General features: G+C 38.8%; 1 protein-coding gene across 3 annotated transcripts; it reads right to left on the bottom strand.

Moving 5' to 3' along the window:
- Positions 1–24,327, bottom strand: HBP5 (SOUL heme-binding family protein). Of its 3 annotated transcripts, none has more exons than XM_089148985.1 (8): positions 23,803–24,327; positions 3,306–3,443; positions 3,050–3,118; positions 2,890–2,961; positions 2,004–2,086; positions 1,452–1,583; positions 889–1,102; positions 5–600 (listed from the first exon to the last, which is right to left on the bottom strand). In XM_089148985.1, the coding sequence occupies exons 1-8, from the start codon at positions 24,226–24,228 to the stop codon at positions 556–558; spliced, it is 1,179 nt and encodes a 392-aa protein (XP_089005111.1). In that variant the 5' UTR covers positions 24,229–24,327; the 3' UTR covers positions 5–555. The 3 variants fall into 3 exon arrangements, with proteins under 3 accessions (XP_089005112.1, XP_089005111.1, XP_089005114.1); XM_089148988.1 differs by lacking the exon at positions 23,803–24,327 and adding an exon at positions 21,167–23,441; XM_089148986.1 differs by lacking the exon at positions 1,452–1,583 and having other exon boundaries at positions 1–600.
- Positions 24,328–27,627: the final 3,300 nt, after the last annotated feature.

The raw sequence follows: 27,627 nt of genomic DNA, 5'->3' as shown, positions 1-27,627 counted from the left end.
TATCGGGTTATTGAGAAATGCAGCTGTGATTTCGAATAAAGATCCTGACCCAAATACAGCGATGAATTATATCAATTGCTGGATCAAAAACCTCAATATCCAATCACCATGAGGTGGCTGGACCCTACAAACCATACCAACTTAGTAGGCCTAACCAAAGTTGCATTTGCAGGTCGGAACTTCAAAGAAGTGCAGGAGTCGATCACACAACAAAGAAAAGAGCAGGATGAATGTGGGAACTACACATACAGAATTCGCTTAAGTGTGTTGCTTTTGGAGATGCTGATGGAGGTGACTCAATAAATTAAAGCAACAATATTGGGAGTTCTAGAAGGCTTGCAGTTTGCAACACGAAATGCAAGTGCCATAATAAATATATGGTGCAATCAACCACAACTCCTAGATCTCATGACTGCACCCAATAATGGAACATGGCCGATGGGGCTGGCACCATATCTCATTCAACTGTTCTTCTCATCATGAACCATCAGAACATCTACGTAAGAGCTGGTCTGTATGAGGCAATCTTCAATGATGGCTATGCCAACATGTGCACTACTTCAATTGGTACTCTTCGAGCCATATCACCACTTCATTCCTCTTCAAGGAAAAGCGTCCATAAAACAGCAAGAAAAGAAAATTTTCAGAGAAAACTAAAAGAGAAGCAGATCAAGGGTTTCATTTTGTTCGCCATTACCTATATAACTGTGAGTGTTTCAAAACCGAAAAGTAGCAGTAAAAAAAACACCAAAATGAAGGAAAAGCACCAAAATGTGGTCCTTCAAATGATGAGATTATCATTTGAAGGACCACATAGAACTTACTCAGAGCTCCACCAAAATGAAGGAAAAAGTTATAAGAAATTGTAAGGGAAAGATTGTTGTGTACCATTATAAAGCTCCATGTGCGCCCTGGATCATTGTAACGAGCAAGTAAACACCCCATCTTAGGTTTGAGACCATCCCTAAGCAGTGCAGCACGCAGCGCATTTACTTTCTCTTGAACAAAGTCCTCAGTTGCTCTTCCATTAAACTTTGATACAGCAGCAATGCCTCCATCAACCTTTCTCAAGCTAACATCATCTTGAGTAGTGGTCGGCAAGCTGATAAATACATCATTCTCAGTAAAGAAAAAGTAACAGATATAACTTGAAAAAGCTGTCTTAAATCTATTTTTCTCATTGTGCTACCTATATACAATCTCCAACGTATGTCATTTAAAAAAAAACATAATAAAAAGTTAAAAACTATAACAGATATAACTTGAAAAAGCAGTCTTAAAATCTATTTCTCTCATTGTACTACCTGTATACAACCTCCAACACCTTTTTTTTTTTCTATTTACTGTCAATGGTTATGTGTTGATCAAGAATCACTTCTTGCTATCATTTCTTCTCTACATTCTTAGTAAATATTTTTGGTCTTGCACCACAGCAAATATTAGAACCATACCTGTTCAAATCTCTCTCCAATGGTAGAACCACTTGGATGGATATATTTGATAGCTCAGAATCATATGCCTGAGTGAAAACAGGAGTTGTCATTGGGATCTTCTCCGTAGAGGAATTCTTGCCAAACATATACCTAAAGAAATGCCAATTTAACTGTAAAGTCATTTCTGAGAAAAGAAAAACAAGATGGCATTTTGCCAGTTACATGGCAAGGAAATTAAGGATAACTGAGAAATTTTTTATATGGCAGCTTTGTAGGATGGCCTAGAGGATTCCAAATGTAGGCATAATTTCCACAAAATATCATACACCACATTGAGAAACAAATTATGCCTAGATCATCTTTATAGATGGCTAAATTCATGGAGGGTAAGCCATACAATGTAGTCCATGCCATCAAGGTAAACAAACTTCAGATGTGGCCTGTCGAGGGGATGGACCATATGTATAATGCTAATGCTTATGTTTCCTTCATTTTTCTTTTTCTTCTTTTTTTTTTTTTTTTTTTTTTTTAATAATGGTTGTGTGGTGGGGGGGATTAAAAGGGGCTCACCCAGTAACATTGCTAAAGCCAGCAGACCCAGAGAGCTTGTCTCCTTTTGTCTCTACAATGACAAATGGAGAGTATTTGCGTATCTGTAGTTGCATCGAAAAACTAGTCAGTTAAACATAACTCCACTATTAAAAATAGAGTAAATGTCATAACCAGAAGCATTATTTCTAAGAGAAACACCCCCCCCCCCCCCCCCCAAAAAAAAAAAAAAAAGGCTAATATGATGTTAAATTGGAATTCTTTTTCCAAGAGAGCAAGAATTTTATTTCATGGGGAAGAAAATAATGGATGGAGAGATGCCCATGTTGAAGAAACATGAAGCAACCAAAATGACAGAAAGCAAAACATAAGAAGCAAGCAGCCAGATCCCATTAGTATCAAAATATTTCAAGCCTTCATGATGTTGGAAACAAGAATTATGATAAAGGAATGGCAATAAGAAAAGGCTGAAGACTCAGTACTGGGAACCAATTTGGAAGGAAGGAAGCCAAAATCCTGATTTCCTTTTATTATTATTTTTTATTTTTTATGCAGACAACTCATATAAAACTGGGATTAATGGGACCTGATTTGACAAGATCAGGTTGATCAGATATTGTTGGCTAATTTTAGTGAGAAATAGAATGCCCCACCGGAATGCTGTGAAGCAATTAGCTGACCTGTCTGGGATATCTTTGAAAGCATCAGGATTGCAGATACTCAGAAGTCTATGTGAATTAGAGGTCTTAATCTCAGTATTATCTCTAATCAAAATTCCAGTGATCGAGGTCCAAATTTTAAGAATTAACTTCATGTAAAACTTTTTTAATGCAGATTGATAGAATACAAATTGATAAATACTTGCCACTTCTCTCCAGAATAAAAAAGAAAAAATTTACCAACCTACCTCATAATTTGCAGTTCTCTTGAGAATTTGATACTTTGGTGTTTCCAAATCTGGAGTCTTGTAAATACGTAGCTGCAAAGAAGTACAAACTAAAGATAAGAAGCATGGGCATGTGGCCACTGAAATCAATTTACCATGGTTTTCACGAATAGAAAATTACCTGTTGTATAACATCCCACAAGCCTTCTAAAGAAAAGTAATCATTATTATCTATGGAGTCCCAGATATCCTACAGATAAAATACATAATTTCTGACAATCAGTACTTAGTAAAATCTTGAGGTAATTCACCAAAAAGAAAAAAGAACTCTCCAAGTAAGAAAAGACAGAACACCCCCCCCCGGGTGGTGATTGTCTTGTATTTCTTTCTCTTTGCCCTTTCTTGCAACTTAATTGTGTCAATAAGAGTATGCTTACCACATGGCTGCAAAACTTTTGGGTCTCTGGGTTGATGCCCATGATGGAAGTTCCTGTGAAAACCAACTCTGGTTTCCAAGGTAAAAGCATGAACTTCATTACCATTGTCCATCTTGTTGTTACTTCATAAGGTCCTGTCTGTAACAACTCAGTCAATCAAAGATGAGAAACAATATATATATAAACAAACAGATGTAAAATGACCAGATTTGATGCCCGCTGATAGAAGAAATGTGTTATTCTAAAAGGGAAAAAATGAATAAGGCCACCAATCATGGCTCAGCACTGTTTGACTTCATCTCTCCTACATAGATTGATGTAGGCAGCTCACCATATGGCAGCACAGAAATTTTCCACCACCAAATAAATTGATGGTTTTATAGGATTTATGGACATTGGTAAAAAAAAAAAAAAGCATCTTTGAGGAAATGCAAAAATAATTGACCAAACAAAAGTGTGAAGAACTGCTAACAAGAACTAAGAAACTTGTTGACCCCCCCCCCCCCCCCCAAAAAAAAAAAAAAAAAAAAAAAAGAGAAGGTTCTCAGAACCCCCATGTCGCATTATTTGGTTTAGGAGATAGGAGATAACAGATTGCATCTAATTGTTCTCACCGGCAAGAAAGTAAAACAATGGGAAAAAAATAGAAGAAATGAATGCCAAAGCATAAGCGTAAACTAACTTTAAAGTCCGAACTCAGAAAAGGAAATGCTACATCAACCACGAACGGCAAGGAAACTTTTCTGAAATCCCATCCCCGTTTCATATTGTAGATCTTGACATAAAGGATGAACAAAGAAATTTATAAAATAAAAACTAAGGCTGGATGAAACAGGAGTACAGAACATGATATCCCTTGAAATCAATAGTAGAGACATGTCAGCATTGCTCTTACCAAGTACAAACTATTCCATCTGATTAAGATTCATGTATGAGAGGTCTCCAAGGAAGAGTATGAAGGCTAGTTGACATTTGTAGAGGAATCTAATGCAAAACTCAGTGGATATCTTTACGAATAAATGAATTGGCCAAAGTAACTGCCTAAGAGAAAGCTGTTAGTATATTTTCCCAAAGGTAAAAGAAGTTTATTCTAACATGACGGTGGTGGATGGTGGCTACAGAGTATAGACATCTGAAATTTAACAATTCAATAAAAATGCATGAGAGAACTGAGTCCAGATTCCGTTGACCTTATCTGATTGAATGTATTACATTCAAAGAAAAAATAATGTAACATAATTTTTGCCTACAAATAAATATAAAAAGGGAAGATTTATGTGAAAGAGATGGAATGTTAAACCAAAAAAAAATGAGAGGTTTTAGAGTCAATGTGTACACTAAATACTAGATCATTCTCATTATCAGGAAAACACTTTGTTTCTAGATTGCACAAGCAATAAGAGTCATTTAAAGTTGGAAGCTTTAGTACTACTGGAAAACAAAGTGGTAAGAAATTTAGTGAAATCTTGATATGATGGAGCAGATAAAGAGCAACCGAATGTTCCAGAACAAAGATACCAGCAAGAACAAGGAAAAGCAACTTCCTGGTTCTATTCCGGAACAAAATTCTAACAGTCTAATGTTGGCCTGATTCTTGATTATCCACAGACACAGAGAGAGACAAAAAGCAACTTCCTGAATCTATACCAGACACAATTTCTTATATTGTCTATTTCTGCATTCCTGATTATCCATGGGGAACAAACAGACCAAAAAAAAAAATACAGACAGATGGATAGATAAATAGATGCTCCACAGCAAAGATATCAATAAGAACGAGGAAAACAGCAACTTCCTGAATAGAGAAAATTCTGATATTGTCAAATGTTGCATCCCTAACTATGCACAAACACAGTGAAGCTCAAATCAAGCCTAACTTTGATGGATCCTTGCCCTTCAATAAACTTTATTTGAGGTCATATTTTGTACAAAGCATAAACCAAGCATGCATTACCTAACCACCTCTCCTAAGCTAATCCTAGGTCTGCACCTACCTCTTTTAGTCTGTCAACTCAATCAAATTGCACCCAATCCTGAGAAATCCAAAGGCCTCTATTGAACATAATCATGTTTTTTTATTTTTGAATACCATGAATTTATTGAATAGAGAATCCTCTAGGGAAAGAGACACCAGAAACATCTACCAGCAGAGCTGAACAAATAAAATTGGTGGTGGCATTGACTAATCCATAAAAAAGAAGTTTCTAGTTTTGCTACATGAGATGCTAGTCCATTAGCCATCATATTGTAATCCCGTAAGACATGCTTGAGTGCGACACAAGTGTAATTTTGAGAAGATTCTGCAGTCCTGAATAAGCATCTCTATTCTCCATGGAACTGAATTGTTCAGACCCATCAGAGTAGATATTACAGCCAAATGATCACTCTCAACAGAGATGTTTTTGTATCCTAGTTTTGAGGTGATTGAAAGGGCATATCTGATGGCTAATGCTTCAGCTACCAAGGCATATTGGAGACCACATAGTACAGCAGAACTGAAGATATGTTTCCCAGTATAATCCCTTGCTATTCCACTGAAACCCGCTATATCGGTTACCTAGAATAGAGCCATCGACATTTGAGTTTAATCACCTCACAGGAACTTCCCATCTAATAAGCCTGTGAGAGATTGTGTTCCTTCTAATAATTGTGGGAGAGTAGTAGTCCGAATGTATGCGTTGAGCAAGATGAATAACTTGATTAGATTGTTGAACTTGTCGCCCATGAATGCATCCCACATAATTAATCCAAATTTGTCAAAGGAGAGAGCACAGGAAGGATGCTTTTTCAAGATTTATAGATGACCTTGTACACTCCATGATGATGTAGAAGAGCTGCCATTGCACTGATGCTGTCATTTATAGTGGCCATATATTATGAAGCTGCTGAATGCTTTGGATTCAGTCTCACAGTAAGAAAATATGATCAGGAATTACTACATCTGAACCACGCAGGGTACAGTGAAAGGGAACCTGAATACCTCTCTGTTGAATTAGATCAGCAGATGGAAGTTTGTTATGAATGAATTTTCAGGGCTATAAGAAGTTGTCTTAGCTGTAGCCAAGTTGTACTAAGGCTGCTGCTTTCATTTTCTATTGCTAACCAATTGGCAGAGGCTATAGAAAACTCGCGATTAGCCTGCGTAACCAGATGAGCTTATCCTTTTGATGCTGGACTGGAAGACGAATACTACAAATTATCCTTACCAAATGTGGAGGCCACCACTGATTCAGCAAGTCAATTTTTGAAGCATGGTTCTGTTCATCAATAACATCTTTAACCTGAAAAGGTGCATCCTGAGAGAGGAATCATGTCAGCACTTGGAGGATGATTAAGGATCCAAAATTTCATCCATGGATTAGTAGAGGCTTCATCTCCACTTTGTACAAATAATCCTCTTTTTAACAGGGATCTTGAAGCAAGTATTTCCAACCCCAAGAAGCACTTGATGTAGATGCAGCTTTAAGAAAACCTGTATGTTTAGAATACTTATTCTTCATTATCCTACCTAAGAGTGAGCTAGAAGGATCCAGCCATTCCATGCAGTTCGGGCTAATGGAGCTAAATTCATACTTTCAGCTCACTTAATGTTCAACCCTTCACACCGCTTTGGTTGACATATGGTTTTCCACCTGGTGGTGTGCAGTACAAAATTTTCACCCTGGCTCCAGAAGAATTTGCAGCTGGCCGAGTCAAGTGATTGCAATACAGTCCTAGCCTCCTAGGAAGTCTGAAGCAGGACATATAATACATTAGTAACGTACTCAGGGTGGAATTTATCAGTGTAAGTTTCCCATCTGAACTTAACAGCTTCACTGTCCAAGATTCTAGCTTTTGATTCAACCTAAGTATCAGAGTGGAACAGTGGTTCTTTCTTAGCTTATCGCTGATATGAGGGATGCCTAAATAAATATCCAGCTCTGATGTTAGAACTTGGGTAATGTGGAAACGAGAGGAGACTTCCCTCTCAATTGCGTCAGGAGTACTTGGACTGTAATGGGCCCGGGTCTTTTGATAATTGATACAATTTCCCGAAAGTTAAGAATAATGATGAACACTATTATGAAAGACTCGTGCTTCAGTGGCATTAGCTTGGCCAAAAAGAATAAGATCATCAGCAAATGCCAAATGTGTAGTACTCTCCCCTTGTCTTGAGATTTTATTCCCTTTCGCTGTCATTTTTGCTTAGCCAGTCCTATGTGGGACAGTGGGAGGATAGAACTTCAGATATAGGACAAACAAATATGATGACAAGGATCACCTTGCCATAAACCTCTTGATGGAGAGAATGCTTCAATTCAGGACCCATTGAGTAACATTCATAATTGGTAGTTCGAACATAAAACTTAACTAGAGATATCCACTTGGTGGAAAAACTATATTCCTGTAAAGCCATCTCAAGAAAATCCCATTCTAATCCATCATATGCCTTGCTCATATCAAGTTTAACAAACATGAGACCTACATTCCTTTTCTTATGGCCTTTCAATTTATGAAGATTTTCATGACTATTAAGCATGGTATAAGTTTTACTCAGAACCACCAAAATCTGTCGGTTTTTGAAGAACACGAGAGGAAACCTGTGTGAAGTCAAAAAATTACCAGGTTGCAAACCTACAAAAGAACCTGTGAGATTTCACAAGTTTTGGCAGCTTTCATAAGGTTTCACCCTTTGAATTTTGACTGCCAAACCATTTTGTGGCTGGATTTTGTGATTTTAACCTCTATTTCACCCTAAATCAATAACTCATTTGTCAAAATTTGGGGGAAAATAATGAAAATTTGTTGAATACTGGGGGAAAAGTTCACGCGATGGGATATCTACATTATGTGGATGATTTCACCTATAGAAACACAGTGTCTCAGTTCATGGATAACTTCAGAGGCAAAATTTCATGGCCAGCTTTCAGTACTCAAAATACAATACAGATAAGGGATAACTTAAGTCTGGGACATTCTAGCTGCTAGTTGGTCATTGTATTTTGTTGACTTTTTGTATATGTAATCATTTGATGAGGATATCAGTTGACAATTTTGAGTCTACCAACGATGCCAGCATAGGGATCATCCCATGATAGCATCTATGTGGATCGATGGCGAGTTCGGAGGCTATCAAATTGCTAGAGTCCTATGATTTGACAAGAAGCATTGGCCATATGCACTTTTTCCTGAGTCCTAGTGGGTTGGGTATGGTTTGCTATTAATTTTTATTCAATTTGATATGTTTTGACTCCTTGTGGGTTCGGCATGGATTATTGTTGGTCCAATTATGGGTTATTTTGGGTTTGGGTTGATCCATGGGTATATCTAGCCCATGTGTTAAATTTTTTGTAATTATATTTTGGGCTTTCCAACTTTGCCCCTAAATATTAGATTTGGGTAGAGTCATTTAGGTTTTTCTTGGGAGTTCGGTTGTAGGGTTGGAATGAATTAAATTATTATTTTTTAATTAAAAGCATGTATTGGGAATCATTGGAGGAATGAGATGAATGAATCATTGAATGGAAAAGCTTCCCATGTTTCTATCTCTCTCACGGCGTCTTTCTCTTTTCTTTTCTTCTCACAATAAGTCTCTTCTTCTCTCCTTCTCTATTCCTTGTGTGAAACAAGTCCCCCACCCCTTTCTTTTTCTGTCAGGCAGTCTTCTTGTTGCCATTCTCTCCTTTCTTTGTCACTTTTCTTTTAAAAAAAAAAAGAAAAAGAAAAAGATAGAAAGGACTTCCCATTTATTTTCCTTCAACAATTTTAATAGTTCCTTGGTTTCCCCATCCATAGTTCTTTTCCCTTTTCCAGCTTCTTTGGTTCTCTTGTTACCTCTTGTTCTTTTCTGTTCTCCAGTTCCTTTGTTCCCTTCTTACCCATAATTTTTTTTCTTCCATTTTCCAGTTCCTTTGCTCCCTTCTTACCCCTTGTTCTGCGTAGAAAATCCCATCACTATGAATACCACGTATGCAATTCCAAGCAACCGCTTCATGGTCAATACGTGGAAATAGCAAGTGTTTAAATCACCTTGTTATATCCAATTAGCTCTAGATTTCTGTCTCCAATCTCCATAGAGCATCTCTTTGAGAAATCACCAACTTAAGATTAGCATTAAGTAGATTTTCTTGAGCATACCATGTATCCTCCCTATTACCAACAGGGACTTCATATTTTATGCCATTTTACTTCGAATAGTGTTTTCTTTAACAGTGAGTTTTCCAATTTCGTCACGGTTCCACAATTTGAGACTGATTTCAAGGCTCTGAGTTTACAAAAAAATGCGAAGGGGATCCTCGTATATGATGCTTCCACTTAGATTCAATAAGCTGTTGGAATGATGGCTCAAGAGTCCAAAAGGCCTCAAAACGAAAAGGTTTATGAAGTTATGAAGTTGTAACCATAAACCTTCAGTGTTGAGAATGAGAACCATAAGATCTGAGGCAGTCATTGTATAATGATGAACAAACGTAGCATAAAACATCTTCCTCCAACTCACATTGTAAAAGGAATCTATCCAGCCAAGCCTCAATTCAACTTGGATCTCTTTGTTAAATAGACCACGTGAAAGGGGGTTCCATATGTTCGTGTAGAGATCAGATCAGCAAGTTCAAGAAATCCTGTGAAAGAGCTAAACTGTCTAGGTTGAAGAGGAAGCCTCCTTTCTTACCTTCTATTCAATATGAATTCCAGTCTCCCCCCCCCCCCCCCCAAAAAAAAAAAAAAAAAAAAGAAACAGAAACAGCCAGAGTAAATCCACAAAAGAAGCAAGCTGAAAAAGGGTACACCATTGAGTTCTTCTTACAGTTAGGAAGTTAGGATAGGCACTCATGTTATCATGTAAACAGAAGACGCATTCTATTCAACTTGCTGAAATTGAACTAATATATGCATACACCGAGATGAACTACACAAAACATCAACCAAAATTGCAGCATTCTGAAACAAAAGAAGACCTCCAATGCCCAGAAGACACTCCAAAATCAAAACCAAAGACTTACAGCTTAACACTGACAATTGAAGACTTTACTCCAGATAGAAATAAAAGCTGCGACCGAACTAGATTGATTAAGACAGGAATCTCCATTTTTATCGATGGCCCAGCCTAACCCTCGACAATTGAGAGTTATGATTTTCATGTTTCCTCTAGTGGCTGAACCCAGCTAACACCTCTGCCTTAGATATAATGATTTCAGGAGAAGATAGATGAGGTTTCTTCCATGGGCTGCTGCCCATGTGGTCTTCCCCAAGATCATGAATCATCAGTTTCCTTGTGTAAATCACAAGGGGATGGGTTTGTGACTGCTCTCCCATCACTGACTTCCCTTTCGAAAGGCTTGCTCCAGATTGATGCGCGATAATATGAACTGGTGTTGAAGAAGAGAGACAATGGACTGCCAGTGTACCTTGGAGAGAAGTTGGGTTGAAGACAAAGTAAGTAGGCTTAGTAAGTAGGCTTAGAAGCAGTGGATCAAAACATCGATTTAAATTCAGAGCTGTGGATAGAGATACAGTTGCTGTGTGTAGCTTGTCATTCACTGGAGATATTGTATCACTGTTCAATGCACCAAGTGTTGAGGATACTGGTTGAACAGTGCGCTCTATATGCTGTAGCTGGGGAAGATGCAACTCAGCAGTACATGCTGGTTCTTGTCTTCTAGGGATAGGACAAAACAATGTACATTTCAGCAGTTGTAGGTGTATCTACTTCTTGTCGGGGAAGATCCAGATTATAGACAAGAGCCAACAAGTGGAAACCTTGTTCAACTTCCATTGGAAGCCTTTTAGAGTAGAGATCAGACACTGAAAGATCAGGCTTGTCAGAGGGAGGAGGAACCTCAATACAAGCAATGCCCAAGAATGCTTCATCATAAACCTTACAGACCTCCAGTAGTAAATTCTGTCTATGTGGGGAGATAACCATTTTGTGAAGGAGGGAAACTTCCAACATTCTCACCAGCATGAGAGGTAGCAGCCAGGAATCTTGGTTGAGACTAATGTGTCTGATGTGTACACAGTTGGAACATGTTCTCTCAGGCCAATGTTCATATGCCAGATTCACAACCGTGGCATGATGAGAGCCCACTTCTAAACTGACTGAGGACAGAGTTCATGATTGAGAGGGATGAGTAGCCTCACTGCTGAAGTGCTATTAGAGGCCACAGTCCCAAAAGGACATTCAATATCTAGACAGAAACCAGCTTCGGAGAATATCTCCAGCAAGATTTCAGGAATCATTGAACATCCAATGTAGATTAAGGACTAGTGACCATATCGCAATGTAGGAAAAGTGAACCTTATCTGCAGGCTGAGAAGGATCCCAAGGTTGCATTATCACCAAGTGTCCTCCGTAGATGCAAGGTTAGTGAGAACAGAACTACTTGCATGTCTCTGGCTTTTGAGAATCAACGATCTGCAGTGCCTTTAACTAGATGAATCTATTCAACCTTTACCCACCATTGAAGGCATGCATTGGAAACATATTTTGTATCTCATACAGATCAACAGGGATCTGGTCTGGAATCCGAAAAGCAGGTTATTTTTCACTGCACTCAACTTACTTTCAGAAATAGTTGCTGGGCTTACATGGGTTGCTGGTAAATCTAGCTTAGCAGCAAAATCTGGAGCAGGATCTGAGGCTTGAGGAGCAGAAATGGGAGAGCATGGAGCAGCAGAGGGAGTGAACATTGTTTCCATGGTAACTCTGAGTGTCTCTATCACAATGTACAGAACACAGAAGGAGAAATCCTCATTGGAATTGAAGAACCCTAACAGGCCGCTTACCAGGGTTGTGATTGATCACCATGCAAACTATTGATATATAAAGCCTTCCATTTCTCCAAAAAAATCTACCGACAAGCATCATTGCAAGAATCAATCGAGAAATGCCCACTGAACTGGATGACCAATGCCCAAAATGCAATAAGACAGTCCTCTGCAGCCGCCAGTAGTGCACAATTTACAGATCTCCCAGCAGAAGATGTAAGTAGTAGGGATAGAGGTAAGAATAACCCAAGATTTCCAATCCATCATATAAGCAAAAAATAAACAGACTTCCAACTCATAGCAGCTAAGAGAGAACAGATTAGGCCCTAGGACTCATCAAAATAACCAACCATAGCAGACAAATGACATCAAGCGAGAAGAGGAAGAATCCTACTTCAGTCCCGCGATGTACCTCCCGAGATGAGATTCAGATGAAGGAGAAAAATTCTGTAAACATAATAAACTCTGAGAGGGTCTAGCTCAAGGAAATCAGAAGCTCAGTAACTGTCAAGAATTTCTATACCGTACGCAGAAATCTTCAGCTGGATTGTGCTAATTAACATATCGTGTTACTTCAAACCATCTAGTGGCTTATTATGTACCCAAGCTACTCCAAAATTAGTTCTAAAATGATCATTCCTTACTTGACCTTCCTAGTTTCATTACTCATCTATCTCAACATCCGCTTCTCAATCACAATTAGTTTATTTATATGATGTTCTCAACTGCCCAACATGTTGCACCATGCATTATAGTCAATCATACGACTATCCTATCAAATTCTCTTTGAAATTTAAAGGAGTACATGGAACACACATACTTCAGGCACAATTTTCACTTCCTCTTTCCTATTTTAACTCTTTGTAAAATATAATCTTCTGTAGTAGCTTCTTTGCTTATGATCAGGCCTAGATACCAAAAAATAATTGTTTTGCCTAATCTCTTTGTCAATTGTTCCACCACTTTATTATACATCCTAGTCCAACCAAAGTTAGACGCCATATATCCTCTTCATTCTACTTATCTTAGAACATTTGATTCAAAGGCTGATATCCATAACTCCATCTTGGTGTTAATTTATGCCTTCCTCTCATTCACAAAAAATAATATCACAAGCAAAAAGCATCTACTAAGGAGCCTCATCTGGAAGTCTCTATGTAAATGAACATGGTTGTAACTCAATCATAATTCAGAATTCAACACCTAACGAGGAAAAATTTAAACAAAAATCCAATACACACACATGCACCAAAAAAATAAAAATTATTACACTTGGCACATGTCACTACTGACACATCAACAAGCCTATATAATATTCTATAGTAAATCTTGTTCGTTCAAAAGGAAAATAAAAAAATAAAACAAAATAATAAAGGAAAGAAAAACCCTCTACTTCTCACATTGTTGGATAGCATAAGTGTGAAATCCAGCCCAAACCTAACCTAGACACCCTATCTGTTTTGGGTGAAGAAGGGCTTGTTTGATGTTTGACCTTGAAGTTGGACCTTAAGTACAGTGTTGTTATCCTTGGGAAGGTCCTAGGAACTCAAGTCAGACCTCTCCCTTAGTGTAGATCCGAAGACCTGAAGTGAAGGAAGAAGTCTTTGTGGGCCATCTCAGTAGAAGACGTAGTGTTTGACCCGAAACCCATGGATATTGATGATGGTGTTCCCTTATGGAAACCTTACATGATTTGGAGTTGAACTGCTCATTGATGAAGGAGAGCCTGGTTGTTGAACCTAAAGCCTAGTTGGACATGGTTTGAAGGCATTCCTCCATGCTAGGTAAGTTGTTTGAGGAGTTGTGAGAAGCCCATCCAAAGATATTGAAGTTAGGCCCATCAAATCCCATTTCTGGAGTTGCTAACATGGTTGGTCGACTGATTGGTCGACTGGCCAGTCGACCAACAAGGGCAGTTTGGTCAGTTTGGTGAAATCCTTGTATTTTTAGGAGTTTTTATGCTATTTAAAGGGGGGAACTCCATGTTTTTCACTCACAATCAATTCTAAACCTCTGGAGAACATGGGAAGAACCCTATAACCTCTCCTCCAAAGCCAAGGAAGATCCTCAAGCATCCGTCTGAGTTTCTTCGTCTATTCTTCTTCAAAAAGGTTAGTAATCGATTCGTTTCTTCTTTGATTTATTCTCTCTTCTACTCTTTTGATCTTCTGATTATGAGAAAGGTATTACACTACTATAATGGCCTCTTCTCTGATTCTATTAGCCCTAGAGTGAATCCCCCAATTCACTCTATGATTTTGAAGCCATATGGCGATGATTCTTAAAATTGACTTTACCGAAGGTCTTAATTACTTCCTCTTTGTTTTCTACTGATCTTGGTGATTGTGGGAAAGGTCTCACATCAGTGCTACAACCTTTCCTTCTATCCCCATGATTCTTACGTTGATCCCCTCTTTCTCCTATCCTCTGTGAACCATATTGGGTTATTTTGAGAGTTGTTTATGGGAAACCAAAAGTAGGGTATTTTGGAAGAAACCGTTGGGTAACCCTCATGAGAGGGTAACCAAATTGGTCAAAACTAATGTTTCCGTTAATTTGGTGGATCCTCCCCAATGCCATTTTTGATTTTGAAATACTAATTCTATGTTTCCCTTACCCTCTGTGAACCTACCTTGGGTTATTTTTATGAGAGTTGATTTTGGGTAACCCTCATGAGAGGTAACCAAATTGGGGAATCCAAATCCACTTTTAATTTATTGGATCCTCCCCAACAACACCTTCTCGATTATGTATTTCTACTCTTGTTTTCCCTAGGGTGAATCTTTATTCTTCCTAGCCTTTCCATGAGAGCCATGGACTATATATGATGAAACCCTAATGTTATGGCTCAATCAAGATCCTATCTTTTGACCATGATTTGATGCTTTGACCTTCTTAGATAGTCTTAATATGTTCTAGGAAACTCCCTTTCGAATTTCGGAGCAATCGGACTTCAAACGAAGAAGTTATGATCAAATTAGGGTTTTATACCCCATTGGTCTACTGGTTGGTCTACTGACCCAATCAACTAACCAAGCTGCCAACCATATAGCAGCTTGTTTCTTCGTCCGATTCGATCCGTTTGACTTCTAATCTTCTAGGGCTTGTTCCTAATTATTATTATATGCTTGTTTAGGTTTTAATTGCTAGTCTTGGACCTCTTCCTCATTATTTTTCGGAATTCTACGAAGTTACTTAAGGTAAGGATGGTTGATCCCTAATAACCTAATATGCATGTCTTTGAATTAGATTACATGTTCATTACTACTGCTGTATTTAATTTCTTATAATTATATTGTTGTTGTAGTTCTTCAACTACAGTAGTACTTGTTCTTATAATTCAATTGTTATTTCAATTATGAATGATTACTTACTTATGTTGTATTATCAGTTGTGCTTGTGAATGACTGATTGGGAATGTGATTACCTAGGTTGTGATTTGGGAATGGAGAATGCCCTTTCGGCGTTCCTGCCTTTGGACACCAGTGTAGGTGGTATGGGACATTTTCCTATGGTGCCCCTTGGCGCTTTCCATAATTACTGGTTGACATACCTAAGGCATGTCTAGAAGTGTTTGGCTAGGATGTCCCTGTTATATCAGACCCGATAGGAAGGGAATTGAGACCAAGCAATGTGTGGTAGCAATGGGGATTTGTGGGCCCTCAGGATACCGGTGAGTTATATTCGTGAGAGGACATGAATCACATTGTGGATACTCGTAAGAGGCCATTTATTGGTACGGTTGCAAAAGTGGAACATAGACCCTGGAACTCAAGACCGGTAACCAACCCGTGAGATGAACACGGAACTTCCTGTTAACTTAATGTAACTGACCAATAAGGTTGATGAGTCCGTAGTCCGAGTTGGTTGTAGCCATAGGATACGCTGACTCTAAGAGTGAAGGATACCGAAAGGATGTAACTAAGTAGAAACTTGCATTTGGCTAAGCTCTACCTTGACATGCGCCAATACTTAGACCAATGGTGATGTGAGAGAGCGATGACCTAAACCTCAGCCATGGAATATCCAAGAGGGATGCAGGACCCAACTACCACCGGCAGACCCATAATACCGAGATGGTTGAGGGGGAGTGATTGAGACCTATCCAAAGAAGTATGGTGCTATGACTTAAAGCATGTCTGCCTATAGAGACCAGCATATATAGAGTTAGAAGCATATCTACATTTTCCGTTTCATATCATTTTGCATTATGTATGATTTGCTTTCAGGTGTTATTATGTTATTATGGATTGAACTGCCTTGCTGAGTTCTTTTGAACTCACTCCTTTTTGCAACATCTTTTGTTAAACTTTCCTGTAGGTACTACTACTGTTGACTATGATGATCAGTACTATGAAGACCAAGTTGATGATTCATATGGTACTCAAGGTACTGGTTATAGTGATTACATCAGTGAAGACTATCAGTACGAGACTGATACTTATAAGGAGTAGTTCGGCTTTAGCACTTGTGTGCCAGCAATGGGACATCGTCTCATTCTCTTTTTGATCTTTTATAGTTTCGTTGAGACCTTACTTGTTTGTTCCCCTTTTTTTATTTTTGGGAACCAGTTGTAATCTACCTTTTTTTATCTACTTTTCCGCTGTTACTGTGGAGTGAGTTTCTGCCTCATTCTACATTTGGATTTATTCTATTGGTATCATTTTTCCGCACTCTGATTGTATTCTTGATCTTTTGATTAACAAAGTTAACATTTGATTTAATCTTGTTCTTGATTATATTATTGTAAATATGGGAGGATGATTTCCTCATATACTAGATCTTCAGGACTGTGGATCACACACTCGGGTATTCCAGATAGGGTACCAGCTGGGTGGATGTGACAATAAGCACAAGTGCAAGTTCTAGTCTTGATTCAGAAGTTAAATGAAACTATTTACTTGTTCTACTGCATTTGTAAAATTGCAAGTATAGAATGAGGTTATACACTTTGTCACTATTATCCCACCCAAGCCACACCCTGATTATACCCTGTGAGATGGGTTTCTGTTTAGAGGTCACAAGCTATGCCTTCCTAGACTTCATTCAGAGACCATTTGATTTGGGAGTTGCATAATGTGGAGCCGCATGTCACTTTGGTTGAGATAAGACCATTCCACTAGCAGAGGACCAATTAAATTGGCCTAGTTTACAAAAAGATGTAGCACATATCATTCGCTAGTGCCACACGTGTCAAACAAAAGAACACTACAAGCAGAACACGGGTTTGTATACTCCTCTACCCATTCCCCACTCCCCATGGTAGACCTTAGCATGGATTTTGTGTTAGGCTTACCCAAGAGTTTAAGAGGCAATAATCGTATCTCTGTGGTAGTGGATCGTTTCTAAAAAATGGTCCACTCCATCCCATGCTCGAAGACATCTAATGCCTCTGTAGTGGCAAAGATATTCTTTCACGATATCTTTAAGTACTATGGCCTTCCCCTCACTACAGCGTCTAATAGAGATGTCAAGTTCATAGTCACTTTTGGCACACCTTTTAGTGCATGTTAGGCACCAAACTCCAATCCTCCACAGCATTCCATCCTCAGACCGAGGTCATTAATAGGAGTTTAGGTAATCTTCTTAGATGCCTTGTTAGTGAGACTGTGAGAGTCTAAATACCTGGGATCATACTTTGTCCCATGTTGAGTTTGCCTATAATACGTCTAAGAACCAGTCCACTAGTTTGTCTACTTTTGAGGTTTGCTAAGGTGTTCAACCTAAAGCCCCATAAAGCTCCATAGATCTTACGCCAGCCCTAGTAAATTTTAAGGTCAGTGAGTCTACCAAGTCCTTTGCAACGCGTACATGACTTATATGCAGAGATACAACAACGGATTGCTTTCAACAATAAGCAATATAAGTCTCGTGCAGATGTTTACTGAAGGCTAAAGGAGTTCAAAGAAGATGGCTTAGTTACAATTCAAATCCGCTCAGCTAGATTTGTGAGAAGGAAAAGTGAGCAAGCTTCATACTCATAGGGCAGGCCCATTAAAAGTGACTAAGAGGATCGGCGCAAGTGCACATATGATTGATTTTCCATCCAATAAGGGGATAAGTAACATCTTCAATGTTGAGGACCTCACTCCTTACCATAACCAACACAGTATCCCTTCACCATATCCACCTGCATTGGGAGATTCCCTTTTGATATTGACTAGCAATACCCTTCTGCCCACATTACACCTTCCCCTCTATTACCCCAATTTACCACCTTACCTGAGGAGATTGAGGATGTGCTAGATAAGAGTCATATCCACCATCGATGGAGGACAGCATAAGTTTCTTATCAGATGGCATGGACGACCAGCGAGCGATGACTCCTAGATCACACATGAGGAGTTCCAATGACTAGACACCGACTTCTTAGAGCACTACCAGAGCTTTCATTCACTAGAGGTGAATTCTTCGTACATGCAAAGGATTGATGGGGAAATCACACGTTCATCCATTACTTGTTATTACCAAAGCAGAGACAACAAAACTTTTCAATTTGGATCGGCGAGGCGTATGGAGATATCTACTAAAAAGGGTCATCTAGACCCTTAAGATTATGGTACACACCATATCTTTTTTCTTTTGTTGCATTAGTATTAGTATATCTTAAGATTATTTATTGTAAGTGTAACTTAGGGAGTTCCTTTTTCTTATCTCGGGTGTTATGAGATTTTATTCAGTTGGTATTATTTTAGGGAAGTTCCTTTTTTCTTGTTTCTTTTTTATTCACTGAGGTTATTTTGGGAAAGCTCCTACTTTATTACTAACCAAAAGCCAAAGATCAAGGGATGAAAAAAATCAGAAGAAGAAAGACGATTTCAGCTCTCTCCCTCTCTCCCCCTGATGGAAACGCCTCTTCCCCTCTCTCAACAAGTATGCTTTGATGTATCCTGGGTTAAACCATCCCCCAAAATGGGCCCAAGCCCAACCGTGAGTCAAGGAGGCCGAATCCATCCCAAGGGTAGAATGGTCAATACCTACCCCTAAATCTAGCTATAATGAAGACAAAAATCCAGTAAATTAGTTTATTTAGAAGTCTTGGGAGTCAAGCCACGTTGAAAGTGTCTAGTTTGTTTGTAATTTCATTGCTTAGGTCTTAAGTTATCTAATTAGCATGTGTTTAATTAGATGACTTCAAGTGTTTAAGTGAGATCTCAAATCCAAGGGCTGAGATCACGTAGTAATTAGATTATCTTTTGATAAGTGTGTCAGAGTCCAAGTTAAGTTGTGATAGGACCCTAATAGTCAGGATATCCCAGTATAAGTCAGTCCTTTGTTTCAAGCAATAGATAGCCTTTCTATTGTAAGTTAGTTTCAGTCTTGATTAACAAATTGATTAGAGTTCGAGAATTTGGCTTTGTGAATGTTGTGGGATTTCCCTTGGAACCCTGCAGCTAGGATAGAGTGCTCTTGTTTCAATTTTGAGATTCCTTCATCATCATCTTCAAGCTCATCTGCAGAATTCCAGCAAGCATACCTCAATTCAAGTAAGTTAAGACAACACACCCCAATCCCCTTAAGTTAAGACAACACACCCCAATCCCCTTCAGTTGGAGCCATTCCCCAACCCAAACCCTAACCACAGTAGCTCTTTCCCCCCCCCCCCCCACCTTTCTTCTTCCCCACGTTTTCAGTCCTAGCCCCACTAGGATTCCCTCAAACCGAGCCCCAAAACCCATCATTCTAGCCTCCCAAAAGTCGCCTAAGCCCATAGAACCTAGTTTTAATCTTAAAAACCCGAAAGCAGCCCCAATTCTGGTGTTCAGAATTTCTGCACTTCATCTTCTTCATTGAGAAGAGTGGCAGAATTTTTTAAGTTTCCAAGAAAACCCTAACCTTTTCAAACTTAAGCCCCTTTCTTTGAAGTTTTAAAATTCAGCAAAATTCAGAGCTGTTTCACCAAACCCAGCAGCCTTCTAAACCCTAAACCCTTGGCCAAAGCCTCCAGAAGCCTTAGTTGAGTGTTGGTTCCATTCTAGAAGATCCTGTATCTAACCCAAAACTTGTGGTTACATCAATGGTATCAGAGCTACAAGAACCAATAGTAAGCAGCAACATGGATGACTTCTATTGCAGCACCCCCTCAATATCGTTTCCACAAAGCAAGAAGAAGAAGACTGGAAGAGGAGTTGCCCTTCTACACTAGAGTCCAATAGGGTATGCACAAAGTATTGATAATGGTTGATAGTGATAGTAGCTCCAATGTGGTGTATGAAGAATTTGTAAAGAGGGCTGATATTAAAACTGGGAGGCATCCCCAACCCCATTGAGTTTCCCTTGTAAATAGTGAGAGAAGTCACTCATAGGTGTCTAGTTCCCATCAGTCTCCATTCTTTACTCAGAGGAGATATGGTGTGACGTAGTATCCATGGGACTGTTTGACATTATTTTAGGGAGACTATAGTTGTATAATAACAATGTAACTATCATGGGGAGGAAAAATAAGTGTAAGTTCAAGCACAAAGGCTCTATAGGAATATTTTCTGCAATTCCTTCCGTTTTCCTTCTTGTTCTCCTCCTTTGTTCCCCCACACTTCTACTGCAGCCACCCTTTTTCTGCCAATAGTTCTGCTTTCTTACTTTCTCTCCCCCTTAGTTATGTCTGGTGTTCTTCTCAGTTCTTTTACCTTCCATAAGACTTTACCCCAGTGGAATAAAGCATATAAGTTGTTGCTGAATTTTTTTCAATTACCGTGAATGCAATGCCCTATTCTCCCCTCCCCTTGACTAGTTGTGTGGAGTGACTAAGTTTGATTCGATTTGTTCATCTTGAGCCTTTGTTTAGACTTTGCATGTCATTTATATTTCTCTTCTGCTGAATTGAATTCCTATTATGTGCTGTGCAAACCCCACCCCAAACCCTACCTAGTGTCCTAGCTAGCCTTGGGGATCCTGTTTCATTGCAGAATACCCTAGTTCCTAGGGCTGTCCTACATCATGGGTTCACACGGGTATCTGGTAAATCTAGCTTAGCAGCAAACTCTAGCAAGATCTGTGGCTTGAGGAGCAGCAGAGGAAGGGAGCACCGTTTCATGGTAACTCTGCACGTCTCTAACACAAAGTATGGAACACAGGAGAAATACTCACAAGAATTGGAACTCTAACTGGTCGCTTACCAGGGGTTGTGATAGATCACCATGCAAACCATCGATATATAAAGCCTCCCATTTCTCCCAAAGTCCACCCAACAAGTGCCATTGCAAGAATCAAATTGAGAAATGCCCACTGCACTAGACCAGTGTCCAAGATGGAAAAGGACTCATTTGCAGCCGCCTGTAGCACACGATATACACCTCTCCCCGTGGAAGAGACATGTATGTAGGAAAAGAGGTAATAATCACAAAAGATTTCCAATCCATCATATAAGCAAAAAACTAAACAGACCTCAACTCAATAGCAGCTAAGAGAGAACAGATTATTAAGAGACAAAATAAGGACCCTATGCCTTATCAAAATATCCAACCAAGCAGATAAACGGCATCAAGAGAGAAGAGGAAGAATTCTTACCTCAGTCCTGCAATGTACCTTCCAAGATGAGATTCAGATGAAGGAGAAAAATCCATAGCCATAATAAACTCTGACAGGGTCTAGCTCATGGATATCAGAAACTCAGTAACTCAGTCTAAAATTTCTACACTGTCACCAGAAATCTTCAGCCAGAGTATGCTAATTAACATGATCATGTTTACTTCAAACAATCTAGTGGCTTATTATGTACCCGAGCTACCCCAAAACTAGTTCTGATCACTCCTTTACCTTCCCTAGTTTCATCACTCATCTATCTCAACATCTGCATCTCCATCATAATAAGCCACTAGATTGTTTACTTCAAACAATCTAATGGCTTATTATGTACCCAAGCTACACCAAAATTAGTTCTGATCACACCTTTACCTTCCCTAGTTTCATCACTCATCTATCTCAACATCTACATCTCCATCACATTTAGTTTATTTATATGATGTTCTCAACTGCCCAACATGGCACCATGCATTATAGTCAATCATATGACTATCCTATCAAATTCTCTCTGAAATTTTGAAGGGTAAAATTTTCACTTCCACTATCCTATTTTAACTCTTTGTGAAATATAATCCTATATAATACCTTCTTTGTTTATGATTGTGCCTAGATGCCAAAAAATAATTGCTTTGCCTAATCTCTCTGTCAATTGTTCCACCACTTTATTATCCATCCTAGTCTAACCATAGTTAGATGCCATATATCCGTCTTCATTCTACTTATCTTAAAACTTTTGATTCCAAGGCTGATCTCCATAACTACATCTTGGTGTTAGTTTATGCCTTCCTCTCATTCACAAAAAAACAATATCCCTAATAAAAAGCATCCACTAAGGAACCTAATTTGAATGTCTCTATTTTAAGAAACCTTAACTTAACTGTTAGGTTTTTTATTATAATCTATATTAAGTTTCAAAATTAGTTTTTGCATTTCTTTTATTTTAATTGTTTTGTTATTGTGTGGGACCCATGAGGTAAGGGTGGTAATGAGGCATCTATGAGTAAAGGAGGCCCTTCATGACCTTGGTTATGAAGCTCTTCATGACATTGATTATGGGGTGTAAGGTGGTTATGATATCAATTGCAATTGACATGAGAATCTTAAAGGTCTTAATCATGATGATGAGGTGGCATACTTGTAGGGTGGAATTTACTATAATTCTAACTATTGACCTTCAATTCTTATTGCAACTTCATGACCATTCATGGCCATTACCAAGAGTGCGGTTAAGGTTATTGAATGGATTAAATCCAATTCATACAAAAGAGGTGAATATGAAAATTAATTCTCCATTTAGTGGGGAGGTTAGGTCAAGGTGGTTTATTCCCATTAGTGGAGAAGGGACAAGTCCATTGATTCTCCCCCTTGTGAGGAGGTGAGTCATTGTGATTCAATGACCCAATTCATTGCCTTGAGAATCTCAAGGGGTGTAAGGTGGTTTGGGCCTATATAAACTCAACCCCTTCCTTGTATGTGGTGTGTAATAGAGACACTTCTCACACTTGTATTATTTGTTGCTTATTGTTTTAAAAGTCTCTTCCTTTGAGTTTGTCTTAGTGTTGTGCTATAGCTTTTGGCTCCTTGAAGGGACTAGAAGAACTACATCATCTTCTAGTTGGAGGTTGTTTTATCTTGGAGGTGATGGTGCGAAGAACCATTGTTAGTAGGTTGCATCAATTACCTTAAAGACAGCACTCAAGGTGTGACTCAACCTCATTCGTTGGTGGTTCGTTCGATTGCAACATCAAGCTCTCCAGATTGGCTAAGGATCCTCATCTTTCAATTGTATTGCAATTCCATTATTGTGTTTTTTAGAATTTGTAATACAATAACCCAATTGTAATTGAATATTCACCACCCAACCCCTCCCCCTCCCCCAAAAAAAAAAAAAAAAAAAAAAAAAGAAAAGAAAACATTATTACACTTGGGCACGTCACACATGACACATTAACAAGCCTAGTTAACTTTCTATAGTTAATCTTGTTAATTCAAAATAAAAATAAAAATAAAAAATCCCTACTTTCATGTTGTTCGATAGCATAAGCGAAGTACAAGTTCCAGTCTTGATTCTGAAGTTTTTATTAAACTGTTTACCCAATAACGTTATACACTTTTTCTCTGTTATCGCCTCTTAACCATCTCCTTTCATTTGAAGACAACAAAAGATCGAGCTAAAGTGAAGAAGAAGTAAAAGAAGTAAAAACAAACCACACAGAAGGGAAATTCGCACCTGTTTTACGCTGTGCAATTGAAAATTCGGTCGGAAAAGCATCTTCAATAGCGAAATGTTGAAGAGATAACCATCAATTGTATCATGTTTGGTGATAGGGTCACGGAATCTGACACCCTCGTCATACATGGTTCGATCGATTCCTTGATCATCAAAGAGATGCGGCAGATCATCGTACAAGAACTCTACGACTCGATTGATGTCAATGGGAGTAGATTTTGGTGGGATTTGTTCCACTAAGCTCAGTTTGAGTGCCCACTGCAGGTTCTTGTTCTTCCGACGACTACAAAAAGCTGTGTTTCCATGTATGGAACTTGTGAACCTCCGAAGAGAAATCTGGGGAGGTTTTCGGGTGGTTAAATGCCAGAAACTCAGTTGGAAACCAGAAGCTGGTCTGAGAAGTGGGTCTGACAGATGAGTGGCCATTGTTCGAAGTTTTCCGTTCAGGATTGTTTTGTCTAGCTTTTCTGGTTTGGGGTAGGGGGCGGAGCTTCAGTTCTTCGACTCGAGAGCCAAACCAATATGAATGGCGGGTATTTGTTTCAACTTTCAAAAGAGATTGAAGGGAAGGGTGGAGCCAAAAGCCACATGATTAGAAGATCAGATAATTTCAATTTAATTATTACCGTTTGATGAGGACATCGATAGATCAATGGTTCTCATTGCTGTCTTCTACTATTTCCTCTATTATTTTATCATTTTAGAATAATTAGCTTTATGGGATGGGGATTTTTATTTGCAGCAGCCAGTGCTGCCAATGGTGATGATCACGCCATGTAATCAAAATAAGATCGAATGGTTGATAATGCATCCAAAATCTGCTCAGCCCTTAGATCACTGATGAATAACCTGCAAAAACAAACGTCAGATGTGGTCCGATCGCTGTGATCAAGAGTCCACCTCCAAAGGCTAAGTCAGTTGATGAACTTAATCACAAACGGCTCTGCTTGAGCACAGAGCTAAAGAATGAATAACAAGAATACGATTCAGATTGTATGTGTCCTTCTACCTTGTAAGTAGGTGATGAATATAGAGTGTACCTTCGAATTTCCTTCGTTGGATGTATTTGAGCCTTCTTCGGATAGTTGTCAAATCTTAACGGATAGATCCGTTGATTAATAGATTCCTACTAGGTTGGACTAGTAGATGACTCCTTTGATAATACGATTGTTATATGGTAGTTATCCATATAATAGCGATAAGTGACAGCCGCCAAATGCTGCTACCCGTCTCTTTGTCGATTAGCCTATTCCGATCGTAGCGGATTAGGACGTGCTTGTGACTGAGTTAGTTTTCTTCCTCCGTAAGCTATCTCCTGGACCCGACTCGCTTGGAAGCGAGTCGATTCATTTTGTCCTGACCAAGGTCGAGGGTCGAACCAAGATTGAACCAGGTTCGTTATATTTTCTCCATATCACGAGCCCCCCAGACCAAGCGTTCGGACGATCCCGAGGGCTTGGTTTTGAACTGGGTATCTTGTCGAACAATATTTTTGTATAATCCCCAACCCATTAAATGTCATATCACATTTAATGCGGTTGTATCGTTTTTTCCTTGAGCATTGTGAGTATTTTCACTTTTTTGTGGGGGTGACGCCACGCGTCCTCCATAGCCGAAACTATTGTTGCTCACGAAATCAAAATGACGGTTTCTGAACACCTGTTTTTGATTCGTGAGTTCAAACTTTCGAACCGTCTCCAAATCTCGATCGTTGATATTGAGTCCATCTCGATCGTACACGACCTCGAACACTCGTGCAAGTGCTTAAAAGCGGTTCGTTGTCTTCGTAGGTTTCATTCTCTTTGTCTGGAATTTTGAAACCTCATCGTCTTCTTCGCGCTCTAATGATCTTCTCACTCTCGAGCATTCTGCCTCAGTGATTCAGTAAGTCTACTGACTCTTTTGCGATATTTACTTTCGTCTCCAGGTTTCTTTTTCTTGCTAGAAACCACAATCAGACTTTTTTAGTAATGGAGGGCAGTAGGGTTTCTTCAAAAATTCCACTGGACTTAGCGCCGGTAAGGGCGATACTGGTGATGAGGCCTTTGCCTCCGTCCCCTCTGAGCAGTTGGATAGCGACAAGTGTAAAACCCAGCCCTAACCTTGACCCGGAAACCTTGTTATTTGTAGATCCAGTGACCTGAAGTAAAGTAAGAAGTCAGCTTTGGGCCATCCCAGTGGAGGACTTGGTGTCTGGCTTTGAATCCATGAGAGTTGATGATGATGTTCTATTTATGGAAACTGAATCTTGATGAAGATCGGATTAGTTGATGGACTTGGAGTGCTCTCTATCATGGTTTGAAGGCATTTCTACCTATTAGGTAAGTCACTTGGTGTGTGTGCAAAACCCCTTTAGGATTGGATTTGATCTAGGTCTTCAATTCCCTGTTTAGGAGTTGCTGAACTGATTGGTCGACTGATTGGTCGACCGATTGGTCGACTGGACTAGTCGACCAATCCACTCGACCAATGGGTGCTATCTTTGGCAATTAGGTCTTGCTTGCTCTATTTAAGTCCAATCTCGAGTCTACTTCGTATTTTCTGCCTCCAAACTCTTTGGAACGAACCAAAGACCTCTGCAAGTCATCTCCCTTGCATCCTTGGTGTTTTTCTTGACGGATCTTCGTCAAAACTCTTCCTTTTGCATCAAAGGTATGTCTACACTCTCTTCTTCTCCTCCATCTCTGTTTTTCTTTCCTTTTTGAGTTGAGACAGTAGAGGAGATGCTGCATTCTCTGTTGCAAACATCTCTGGACTTGTCTCTCATGATCTTCCTAAGGATTAATGGCTAATGCAATGATCTTAACCATGATCATTGCAAGCTTTTGAAGGAATCATGATCAAATCATGATCTTGTCTTTGTTTATCTTTTGATTTGAATTCTGATCTCCTTAGATCTACTATATTGATCATGTTAGTAGTCAATTGCTGTGTTTTCTTTTCATGATCCATGATCTATCAATCTCTAGTTGTTTCTCTTCTACCATACCATGCTTTCTTCATGAATCATGATAGTTACATATATGGTAGGTTTTGTTTCCTTATTTAGGTTTATGCTCTTAGGTCTATTTTCTTGAAGATCTAAGTATGCCTTTCATGATACCTTTACCTGAATCAATGATTCATTCTCCTATTGTTCTTGTCTTTGATTTCTATCTTGAATTCTTCAAGAACCATGATTGATCTAATTATGGTAACTTTTTGTTTCCTAATTTGTATCTTGATGACTTAATTTGATTAGTGTTTTGAGATCCCCTATATGTTAGGATACTACTAATGTAGTTTACCCCTTGATTAGTACCCTTTTGAACCACCAAATTCGGATTCTATATCCTAAAACTCTGATTTTATAGGCTACTGTCTGCATTGGTCGTTGATTGGTCGATGGACCACTAGACCAATCTAATCGACCAATGAGTACAGCAACTCCAGAATTGGTCTGTGTTGGATGTTTTGGTATCTTTTATGTTAGGGATCTTTCCTAATATGTTGTATACACTTGTTTAGGACCTTCTTCTCAAGTTGTCAAGATCTTACTTGATTCCTTAGGATTCCTTTGCAAGTTATAAAAGGTAAGGATGGTTACTTCTTTAACAACATAAATTGCATATCTTAGTTTCTATATATGAATCTTGTTAATTTATTTCTTTAAATAGATTCTTATAATGTTATACTATTGTGGTACTGTCTTGATATCAGTAACATTACTTATTTATATTGAATTGACTCATGTATGATTTACTTACCAGTTATATACAAATTGATTGTAATTATTGATTTCTTTCCATATATGAAGTTACCATGTATGTGATGTTATGAATTGAT

This window comes from Hakea prostrata, chromosome 3, assembly GCF_041222555.1.
Source record: "Hakea prostrata isolate BN-2017 chromosome 3, UWA_Hpros_2, whole genome shotgun sequence".
Lineage (NCBI taxonomy): Eukaryota > Viridiplantae > Streptophyta > Magnoliopsida > Proteales > Proteaceae > Hakea > Hakea prostrata.
Note: the sequence above shows the minus strand (reverse complement) of the source record. Positions and strands in the feature narration are given on the sequence as shown.